This window comes from Periplaneta americana, chromosome 17 (assembly GCF_040183065.1).
Source record: "Periplaneta americana isolate PAMFEO1 chromosome 17, P.americana_PAMFEO1_priV1, whole genome shotgun sequence".
NCBI lineage: Eukaryota > Metazoa > Arthropoda > Insecta > Blattodea > Blattidae > Periplaneta > Periplaneta americana.
In genome coordinates this window covers 34,103,129-34,115,769 of record NC_091133.1, presented here as the reverse complement: position 1 = coordinate 34,115,769, position 12,641 = coordinate 34,103,129, and the positions used below count along the sequence as shown (strand labels likewise).

The following is a 12,641-nucleotide window of genomic DNA, read 5'->3' as shown; positions in this document are numbered from 1 at the left end:
TCAATACGAGAAAAAATGTCGCATACTATGTCAACAAAAATAATTCATAACTTCTCTTCTAATTGAGGTAGAATCTTAAACTTGGGCTTATTTTAAAGCTAAGGGATCATACGTTTCAATAAAAATAGGTTTGCATCAAAATAATGAATTCTTTATTGAATAGTCACGTGAAACACATTTTAACATTGCATATCTATAAATGCGGGACATAAATTATTTCGCGAAAAATGTATGTTATAGAGGTAAGAGTATTCTCCCCTTGGTGTAAGTTTCATTTTGGAAACGTTTCAGGAATATCGGTAAAAAAAATATATCAATGTATTGGTTTGTAGCACTTAACCCTGTCTTACACCAACACTGCATGCTCACGAGTTCCTACTTGTCTGATAAGCTGCGTCATCGATCTGTCAGGCCGTCATTCAATTTACACAAAACGTGCAATCTGTTTCAAGTGCAGTGTCGTTAGTTTTCGTAGTATGTGGTAGTTTTGTGCGATGTAATGGAGTCACGTTTTAAGTTATAGGCCTGTGTTTCCTGCAATCCCTTCGAGAAATCAGGGCACTGTAATTAGAGGAAAAATTTAAGAAGTGTTATATCGTGGATGCTTAATGTATTCCTGATTTAAAACAGGAACAAAAGGTGTGCGCTATGTGTCACAAAGAAATAAAAATATAATATGATACTATTACGCAGAATCCTCATAATGACTCTAGTAATGAAGAATACGTCGACTCTACAGCAAATGTAAGTTCATTAAATACAAGTCTTTTTGACCAAGGTGTGTTCCTTATTAAACAAGAAAGGCTACAACAAGAGAAATATAAGAGACAGAAATTTGAAAATATTGTAAAAGACAAAGTCTTCGATATAAAGATGCCGAGGAACCAGGACCTTTCTGATTCTGAAATTTTGTCTCAGTTGCAGGAAAGTTTTCAAAATTCAGGTAAAAGTGTGAAAATCACCATTTTAACACTACTACCTAAAAGCTGCAGCGTAAATAATATAAAAAAATAGTTTCTTTCAGCTTTTGAATACATAATTCGGAAAGCCAAAGTCCTGGCAAAGGGAAAGGGAATTTTGTGTTCACCAAATCCGAAACCTAGAAAACTCTTGCTCGCGGCTGTTGCCGGTAAAGTTAAAGAATTCTGTTGTTCTGACGAGATAAGCAGAATGATGCCTGGTAAGAAATATTTGTTGTGATTAAAGAATCGGGGAGTAAATCACATGAGCAGAAATTAATTATATGCATTGTTTAAAAATTCTAACCCTGACCAAGAAATTGTATTCTAGCTGGAGTTAGTGGACTATACTGTCTGTGTTTGTGTCCTATCAGAATGTAAAACTTATGCCGGAAGCAATTTATTAAAGTTTCAGGTCTACTTGGATTTCAAGAAAATTTTTCTTTATACTTTCCAACTTAACATTTCTTGGCTACTATGGTGTGCAATCCTCCTCATATAAATTGCTTGTTCAGGAAATGTACAGAATGTCCTGAACCATTCAAAATAAGAGAGGGTTTAGAGAAATGTTTCGTATAAAACTTCAGTGAATCAGTGACCTACAAGCAGTGGATGACGACTGACCGATCAACGCTTGAGACTATAATGAAATCCACAGACAAATTTTTCGACTGTCTCTTGGAGACAAAATTGTGATTTAATATTGCTTTGTAAAAGTTTTGGCAGTTGTTTTTCGTCTACTCACACATTTAGGTTGCATTAGTGTATTGATGCTTCATGCATATTTTGCTTACTTCTCATTATTATTATTAATGTATTCAGAATATCCACACATTTTTAATTAGTTGCAATATAGTGATAAAGATAAAAAGTAATAAAAAAACCTCCTGTTTTAGAGGAAACACTGTGAAACAAAATCATTTTCACTTCATTGATAAAGATGATTAAAAGGGTAAAAATATAGTATTTCTTTACAGATAAGTTTTTGCCAATCATTTGTACTATACATCTTGATTACACACTTTTAAACTTGTATCATTAATGATTTGATGAATTCGTTATATAAAGAACTTTCTAGTGTTAATAGAAAATGTAAAGAATTTTCCATCGTTAATATAAATTTTTATGATATTTTACCGTAGTGTATGTGAAAATGTGAGGTCCACCATTAAATGTAAGAAATGCTGTGATGAAATATGTATAATATCATTCTCAGCTGAACCCCACTCCGCCTTCAACTATTTTGAAAGTATAACCTTTTCACCTATTTTGTATTACCAACTGGAAAAGAAAATATAATACTTCAGTATAATCCAATAAGTAATTTGAGTGAATTGTCATCTCATCTAGATGAAATCTTCCACAAAAGTGATACTCACCCAGAAATAGCAAAATCCAATACTCTTCAGACTATTAACACAAGATACCCACAGGATGATTGATTGGGTACATATTTACACAGATGGCTCACTCATGAATCCAGATGAAGGTGCTGGAGCAGGTGCTACTGGTTCATATTTTTCATTTTATAAAAATGTTGGCAAATGTACAACAAATTTTGATGGTAAACTTGAAGCTATTTATGCAGCTCTCCAAAATGTTTTTCCTTGGTTACAGAAATGCAAAAATATAGTTCTCTTATCTGATTCCAAAGCTGCAATTTAGGCAGTTAGTACAACTACTTTTGCTAAATCAGAAAAAATTACGGAAATCCATTGTATGTTAAAGCAGATTCAAAATTTAAATAAGACCTTAGTTCTCCAATAGATTCCAGGCCATTGTGGAATATATGGTAATGAGAAAGCTGATATGTTGGCCAAGAAAGAAACTAGAATAAGTGTAAAGAAGAACTACAGTTTTTCATATGAGTCCATAAAACGAGTTATCAAAAGGAAAATTAACACTAATTCTCCAAGTGAACAGCAAAATTCAAGATGGAACAATTTACTACAAGATTTGAAATCCATTCCTGATCTACCACGAAAATTTGCTCTGGCCATTTTCAGACTGTCTTACAAAACATCTACATCAAATCGGCTTACTGGACTATGCTAAATGTTTATTGTGCAATGAAGAAGATGCCATGGACATGGAACATCTAAAAATCTGTAAATCTCTGGAAAATTTTATGGACCTTACATCTAAATATTGGGAAGCAAGAAGGAGAATAACTTTACTGTTAAATATTGAGGATTAGACACACACACACTATTTTGTATTGTTCGAAATATTGCTCTTTATCAATATGTGTAGCCGAAGTTTTACAAACAGTAGAAAGTGATGACTTTGCAGCAGTCCATGTAAATACATCTTTCGATGCCAAACAAAGCCACAATAAAGACATTAGCTCCTCAGTGTGATTACTGATGACCCATTTTTTAATGTAACTTAATCACAGATCATAGAATTCTTCACATTGAGTGAAAATTTTGTTAATCGATTTCCCCCTTTCCCTGCAGCATGTAAAGCAAGGACTGACTCTGAATTTAAAAAAAGCTCTGCCATCTTATCTCGAATTTTATCTATGAGTGAATTGAGAATTGTTGTTGTTTTCTAATGCCAGGCGTTTGACAATAAAGTCATTTGACCTCTTGCACTCCAATATTTTTCAAAGATATTATCATGACCAGCCAATGAAGCACAGATTTTGAGGTGTTCCGAATCCATTTCTTGGTTTGAGTTGCACAATGGGCAGTTAGGGGACTGATATATTCCAATTCTATGCAGGTGTTTAGCCAAACAATCATGGCCTGTTGCCAATCTAAATGCAGCTGCAGACAATTTTCGTGGTAAATCGGGAATTAACTGTGGATTTTGATGCAGAGAGGTCCATTTTTTCCCATGGGATTGTGTTATCAAATTTTGTTTGTTGAAGTCTAAGTATGTAGATTTAATAAATCTCCTCAGAGTAATACGTAGATTTAGTAACAGGTCTGAAAGTAGCAGTGCTGCCCTTGTTTGCTAAAGCATCCGCATTCTCGTTTCCCAATCCATGGTATCCATTGGAATACAATTCTTTTATTGAGTGATATTAATTGAGAGAGCATTTTAGTTATTTCTGCTGTTTGAGATGAAGGTGTGTGTTTAGAGACGATTGGTAGAATAGTTGCTTTGGAGTCTGACAATATAACTGCATTCCTAAATTTATTGATGTGGCATAGAAGATTCCTGAGACATTCACTTATTGCAATGATTTCACCGTCAAAACTTGAGAATTGTAAGAAGTTCAGTAGTCATTATCTCCTCACTCTCAATTAGTCGAGACTTCAGAAATAAAAAGCCATAAAAGCTAAGTCAAAAAATTTTCTTAAGATTTGAGGACATGACTTTCGTGAGAGGAAATACAACTTCAAACCAGGAAAAATGGAAATAACTCTCTCTAAAGTTGGAAAAAGTGATAGCCATCTTGTTTTTGAATGTCTAAGAATTGATTGGTACTGAACATCTGCAAATTTGTAGAATTCGTTAAGAGTTTCCATGTGAACTGCATAGATATAAAAATATGAAAAAATTTTGCAGACAATTGCTTCTACAACTGCTAAAAAGTCACTCACTCTCTAAATCCTGTTGTGAAGAATGTGCGCAACACAACGCAGACCTAAAATGTTTCTTTTTAAATTCAACTTTATTTTGCTGAAAACATTGCTGCCTCCTTGATTAACTCCACCAAAATTTGTGTTCGTATTATCGGCAGAAAGAGCAACAACTTTATCTGTTAATTTATATTTGTTGAGAACTTCCAAAATTACATCTGTGAGAATGTCTGAAGGTTCCTCTTTCATATTAATGAATTGCAAGATTTTCACTGTTATACCTGTATGTGGCACAAAATAACGTACAAGCACAGAAACTATGTTTGTACTCTTGTGATTCGAACTGTCAGTCATTACAAATACAAATCACGCTTTTTCTAACTCGTGAACAATTTCTTGTATGGTGTATGGTGCTAAGACATTAATAACAATATCTCTTGTTTTCTGATGAGTGCATGAGAATTTCATTTTGGTGAACAATTCTCGAATGATTTCTGATGTGCAAGTCATTGAATTAAAACTATGATTATGCTTGGCAGTCAGGAAAGAAAATGTACCGTCACTCACTGCTAATTTGTAAAAGTCACTGTCAGCTTTAACAGGTACAAAAAAGAAACCTGTAAGTTTTTCAGATATCAAAGCAGATTAAAGCACTAATTTATGTTTTTTAGATTTCAAATGTTCTGTAATATCTGGCTCTGCCATGAGCCATGGAAAACACCGAATTACACTTCAAGCACTTGACTGTTTCATTGTCATATTATCATAATCCTCCTCCTTATACTTCTTCATTACAGAAAGTCATTTTGCAGTTTGTCATTGAACTTGCACTTTCGGTTAGGAGGTATTGTAGAAGTCAGAACACACACAAAAATCACTTATTTCACTTGTCGCAACACAAAACCGAACACGTTGTCTCCAACACCACCAAGCAACTGTTGACTGTTGCCATTTGTTGTTCTATCGAATTCAAAATGAAATAGCAACTGATTCTCAACCAATGAGCTAGTCAGTTTTAAAATTGTACGTTATGATAGCTCGACAATTGTCTCATTTATGAAATGTTTCCAAATCTGTTATTGTTTCAATATACAGCAATACATATGAGAGACAATATGCATAAATGAATGGAATTTTTAATGTACCATTGCATGAAGCAAAATTATTTTCAATTTTGATCAAATTCGGAACATTTATATGTCCCAAAAAGCACTTTCGGGACACCAGGACAGATGACTGTAATCCAGTACTATTCTGGAAAATCTGGTATGTATAGCAGTCCTACCACAGAAGAAAATGTTAATCGTCTTTGACAGCAGCACTTTATAGGAACATTAGAGAATGGAAAGTTTGTCGAAGATGCCTTAAAAAAACTGAATTCGAAATATATCAGAAGAAACAAAAGGTCATGAGCAGATGAAATGGTTTCTGGATCCCATTCTACTGACATTTCAATATGTGAAGTGACAAGGCACTGAATATTTGATTCATGGGAATGAACTTTTTCTATTAACCGACTTTGATATTGCCATTTACAGTAAGTGTGACAGATGGAAATCTCTTTTTTCATTTGTGAATCTGAAGCTCAATTCTTGGCTTTACAAAGGAATTTCCAAAAGTTGGCAGGGAAATAAAGAAGACTTCACTTGTTTGATGGAGCTGGTGGACTGAGATAATACCAAATTTAATTTACTGTATATGCACGAATATATACAAAAATTATTTACTTGTATTGGCTAAGAATCTTTGCTTGAATATATGCATGCTGTACTGCATAACACTAGCACCATTTAAATATGAACTATAAGTTTAGAACTACAACTGTAGCAGCATGTTAATAAGGTGAACAAGCTGATCAACCAAAATCTAAAATATGTACTATGAGAAAACATTCTTCTATTTGGCATCCTTACTTACATTTCTAAAAATTTAGGACAATTGACACTTCATGGATGTATCTGATGTCCAATCAACTATTAAGACAACAAAATGTGCCTGTGATATTTCAGACTGTATTTGGTGGGATCAACTTAGGTACACAGAATATTAAATTTTTTTGAATATGAGAACAAAAACCATGAAAAATTGTTCTAGTTTCCAAGTGGATTCAAAGCCAATACAGTATTCAAAATTTTAACATTAATTCCTCAGTTTAATGACTCCAGAAGGCAAGTTCTGAAAGCATAAGAACAAAATATTGTTATTGGATGACAAATAATTAGCCTGTTCTGTTCAAGAGTTTCATGTATTTTCCACTGGAAATCTATGCTGCTCACTTAATGTTCATTTCGACTACTTATGCTATCAACTGTAGCTCTTTAGACAGTGTGGTTGAAGGAACTTCTGTATTGTAGTAATAGCAGTAGAATGTTGTATTTAATGATGCTTTCAACTAAAAGGGTTACGGTATTCAACATCTAGTTGACTTTTGTGGATCACTTTAAACTATTTTGTATTTTTGCTCAAAACCAAGTAAAGAGAAAAGAATTTTAAGTAGTTTTGTACTGACCAGTCAAATCACTTTCCCCAAGAGGTATTGAAATTAGAGTAATATAACACAGAAAGAAGCAAAATATTTAATTTTGAAAAGATTGTTTGCTTCATATGTCAGTTTTGCTTGATTTAATATTCCTTAGGAGCAGTTAGGTAAATGGAGATTATTGATTAATAAAGTTTTATAAAAAAATAATGATGAAGGGTTGTGAGATCAGTGCTGTAATTACTGACTGAAATTCCATCTGTGTGAGATTAGATCATTTGCGACATCTGTTTAGACTGAAACATGAAAAGTTAGTTTTATAACAGACAAACAGAAAAGTAGATGTGACTTGAAATTATTTGCAGGAAACTATCAACAGCCATTGTTCAAAGAGGCACTTTACAAAAAGGATCTGTATTGGTTGCTGGATTGGCATGGGCCAAAGTACGTGCCATGTTTAATGAACAGGGACAATCAGTTCAAGAGGCTCCACCATCAACACCTGTTGAGGTACTAGGTTGGCGAGAACTTCCTTCAGCTGGAGATGAAATTATTGAAGTTGAGAATGAGGTTATTATTGCTATGACTTGTAATAACTATTTACACTAATATTGACATAACCATATGTTCGTTTTTTATGTTCATTTAAAATATTTGTAATTCCTATATGTTTATATTTTAAGTATGACTGTACAATATTTTTGTCTTAAACTAGTATCAAATTGTGCATGCATTATAGGAGTTACGTCATCCCTTCTGTCTTTTATTGTTATTAAGATTCGTTCGGTAACATTGTTTAAGAACTTTGAGGTCTTATTCTAAATTATCATTGTTTAAGAACTTTGAGGTCTTATTCTAAATTATCAAAGCAACATAACTTTTTAGGATTTATTGTTATTCTTCCTCATGATCACTGATAACTATTGCTATTGTGCTTAATTTATATAGCAAATCAATGGTTTTGTTCATATAAGATTTATATTATGTTAAGAATATCCAGTTAATCAATTTACATATCATAAAAGAAGAAAATGATCTATTATTCTGCTCTCTTATTGGTTTCAGAAGCCATGTTCCTACTGCCTTTCTTAACATGTGTGAAAATTAATTATAGTTTCTATGCATTCACTTCTCTCATTTCCTTGCCTCTGACTTCTTGCATGTATTAAACTCTTGTGTTACAAGATTTATAGCCATGAGTTGATGGATTCGTATATTACCTATATACGGCAAGAAAGAAGTACATAAATGTTAACTGTACACTGATTGTTGTATTTTCTCAATTTTCCAGAGTGACAGTATCTAATTGCGAAATAATAATTAAAAAGTACAAAAAGGAAAGTGAAAAAAAATTTTTTGATCATATTCTTTCCTCGTACTTACCGATGTTGTTCAGATGTTGACAGTATCACACATCTGGTTACTGTGCAAACAAAAGAAAAAAAATGTTGTTGTTTTCTAATACCAGGCATTTAACAACAAAGTCATTTGACCTATTGCACTCCAATATTTTTCAAAGATATTATCATGGCCAGTCACTGAAGCACAGATTTTGAGGTGTCCTGAATCCATTTCTTGAAGAAAAAAAATGTACTGGAATGATTACCTACTGCACTAGTGCAGCAAGTAAAATGATCCTAAAAGAGAAACATTATCTTATTTTTCTGTACTAAATCAGCAGAGCTGATTCTCCATGTCTCTACAATCTCATCATCAAATTATCATAAAACTATTCAGTCAAATAGTTTCCTCTAAACCTGCTGTGTGTGAGAAATATTGGAGAGCAAGAAAATTAATGGCTTTGTTGCCAAGAACTCAGCATTAATTAACAACAACAATATTACATTCAAGCATCTAAATTTAACTACCAGAATAAACATTGAATTAATTATTTAAATCGAAAAAAAGAAGCTACACTAGTGCCCCAGCAATGTCTTGTTGCCATTGTTCTTATATCAGTAATCTTTACGTATTAAAGATATGATTTTTAATATTTTAATTAATTTAAATGACGATCTTCCAAAAAATGCAGACAGTTCATTTTACGAGGAATGCTGAGCCTGGTGGCAGCTCAGCACACATTCACATCACTGGCCACGTGCTCTGTGCCATTGCTGCCGCTAGATTTAAAATATAAAATGTTGTGTACTTACCAGTTACTTCAGATCTTCAATTGTTCTAATGTATGGGGATTATTTTTGTACACTTTACGCTTTAAGTTTCCCCAATGATAAAAATCACAGTAACTGAGATCAGGGGATCTAGGGGCCACAAACCTCTGCTTATTATCCGATCTTCGAAAACTTCCTTTATGGTATCCAGTGATATGATATGATATGATATGATATGATATGATATGATATGATATGATATGATATGATATGATATGATATATGATATGATATGAATGATATGATATGATATGATATGATATGATATGATATGATATGATATGATATGATATGATATGATATGATATGATATGATATATGATATGTGACGTGACGTGACGTTTATTCTACCAGCTTCCATACATCGGTCATGATGGCCCTTCACCTTTTTTGTACACAGTACCATCACTTCCTTAGATACATATTTTGCGTAGGTTTTTTTCTTTTTTGTAATATCCGGCTATTACATATAAATGACCCAGATCACTTTTCTACCACTTCTATCACCTCTGTTTCACCTCCCTTCTTTTTCTACTTACTCCCTTTCCTTCCCAGTTATCTATCATATTCTTACTAATCTCATTTAACTAAACAATCACTTCTCTAAATTCCTTATTAATGTTCCCACATTGTTTACATTATGTTTAACTCTTCCATAGATGTCATCCTATTCATTCACTTGAATCACTAATGTCCACTGATCACATATTCCAACTAATCTAATCTATATATTTTCAGACGAACTAGTTTTACACTTTCATTACATTTCCACTCCCACTTTCTTTATTATATTTTAATCATTACTAATTATCTCTCTCTGGTTATTACTCTTATCTTTCTCATCCTTTTTCACTATTATTCCCTTGCCTTACCATCTTTTCTGTCACCATCACCATTTTCACTTTATCACTTTCCTACATTTTGTCATTCATCCACCAACTTCTAAGTTATAACTTTTCTGTCTCTTACTTCTTCCCACTGACGTACCTCTATTCTATGTCGCTAATGTTATTTTATCCCTTCCACTTCTTGCAGAATCTTGACTTCTTATCTCAGTTTCTTCTTCATCTCTCAATCCCTTTTGTAATTGCTGACCAATATTTATTCTCCCAGCTGGATTCACTGAACTCTTTTTACTGTCCTCAGCTCCTGTATGCTCTCCTTTGGTTCTCTCCTGTCTACCTAATGTCGTCATCATTATTTTGGTGAAAGTCTCTTGTTTCTTTCTCAGTCGCTTGTTGACGTCATCCTCGTCTGCTGCTGTTGCTGTGCTTTGCATTTTTACTCTTGCTGCTGGCCTCTCTTTCTGGTTGCTGTAATTTGCTGACTGTTTCATTCCATCACTTGCTATTCTTTTCTGTGTGATGACCTCTCCACTTTCTAATTTTCCAAATAGTTCTCCCATCGTATGTTTTACTACAACGTTCCTTATCTCCTCTTTCAGATCTTTTTTTTTTTTTTTTTTTTTCCCCATTTCATTAACATTTGTCCCTATCTCTGTAGGTTCAAATTATCCAAATAGAATTCCAAATCAAACATCTCCTCATTTATCTTTAATTTGTTTCTGTATAATCTAGCAAAATTACCATTTTTTCCTTGCATCTTATTTCATATTCAAAATCGTGTTCTAGTCTAATATTTGAGTTTTTTAAGTACTGCTGTTTGCTCAAAATTTTTTCTTTTCTCATTATACTTGAGAATTTAACTAAAATAGGTCTATACATTTTTCCCGATTCCATATGCTTCTTTTATTTGCCCATCACTCACATCAAACCTGAACCAATTCCAGCACACTTTCATTACAGTATTGTATATTTCCAATGCCCGTTCCTTCTTGTTTTTCTCTATTCCAAAAAATATTAAATTCTTTCTTCTCTGATCGACTTCTAGATGTTTTACCTTACTTTTAATTTGGTTGTTTTCTTTTTGTAGAGTTTCCAACTTCTTGTAGATCTCTTCAATGTTTGCTTCAAGGTTTACTACTACTTGACTATATATTATTCAGTATTCACCATTAGTACACTATTACATGATGTCATGGGTCAATTCCTTCACTACAATGTTTTCTCACTGCCGAAGTTCCCCCGCACACGTATATACTGATCAGCTGTTCGTTGTGGAATCTTATGGTGTCCAGTGAACATTCAGCACTATGTGGAGTAGCATTGTCCTGTTGAAAATGACCGTATTGTTTTTCTTCGTCTGTAAGCTGGCTTAAATATAGAGGCAGTATTGTATCTCTATTCACAGTTGTGCATAAAATATCAACCTGATTATTCTTCTTGCACTACCGCACACCAAACCCCTACTTTATCGCTGTGCATGGGATTTGCTGTACAATCTGCAGAGTTTCATCACTCCAATATATCGAGAACTGACATGACCATTGGGATGAAACCATGCCTCATCAGTCCTAAACATTAGCTGTGGATCAAGATGTTCATTGTAAACATTTTCAAGAAACCAACTGCAGAACCATATTTTGGGGGCAAAATCTGTTTGCTTGATTTCTTGCAAAAATCTTATTTTGTATGGTCGAAATTAAATTAGCTTGGTTGCTTTGTGAGCTAACCCGCAGGATATGTTTGTTTCTTGATTTATGCAACAAAAAGATTTCTTTGGACTTAATTCTAATCGCATTTCAATATCTTCAAGTTTTTCTGCCATTAAAACATGTTGTTTACAGTCTCTAGGCTTGACACAAACTGAACCTGATGTACACCACTTTTTCATTAGCTTCGAAATGCAAGACTGTGTAGGAATTGTTGAATTGAGAAATTTGCGCACAAATCTACAAATGCATTTGCTATAATTGTTTTTCTTCACGTAATACTAGATAAATTCGTTCTTCAACAGTATACATCATCTTCTCACAAAGTACGTGTACACCACAGTGAACTTCAAACTCAACGAAATCAAAATACGTTGGAACCCAGGACTTTGTACAGGACACGTCACAGCCAAGGTCACTTTCGTAACACACAATTTAAAAATTAAATTAAATTATGGTTTATTTAACGACTCTTGCAACTGCCGAGGTTATATCAGCAATGTTGGTGTGCCGAAATTTTGTCCTGCAGGAGTTATTTTACATCCCAGTAAATCTACTGACATAAGCCTGTCTCATTTAAGCACATATAATGCCATTGACCTGGGCCAGGCTCGAACCCGCAACCTCGGCACAAATTTTGCCGCCGCTTGACTCGTAATACAAACATTCCTTGTAAAATGAACTGTCTGTAATATACAAGATACATGTGTTAGGTACATTATCAGAATATCTAAAATATAAAAAAATTCGACTTCATCTCGTTTTTCAAACTGTTCCTCGATTCTGCAATAATGCACTTAGTATATGCAATATACTATTACAGTAGTTTAATTTTTATGATATAAATTGTATATGCGGTTTTTTTCTCAAAACACTACCACTGTATATGGCATTCCTTCCACGGCATTTTTAGTAATTCTTCCTCTGAATATTTGATAACATATCCTA

General features: G+C 33.5%; 1 protein-coding gene across 4 annotated transcripts in view; it reads left to right on the top strand.

Annotated features, from left to right (window-relative positions):
• mIF2 (mitochondrial translation initiation factor 2) overlaps window positions 1-12,641 on the top strand; it is a 104,623-nt gene that overhangs the window by 58,420 nt on the left and 33,562 nt on the right. For all 4 annotated transcript variants that reach the window (XM_069816202.1, XM_069816205.1, XM_069816203.1 and 1 more), the window contains one exon: window positions 7,337-7,541. In XM_069816202.1, coding sequence (XP_069672303.1) covers window positions 7,337-7,541 — 205 coding nt within the window. The remainder of the gene's footprint in view (window positions 1-7,336; window positions 7,542-12,641) is intronic.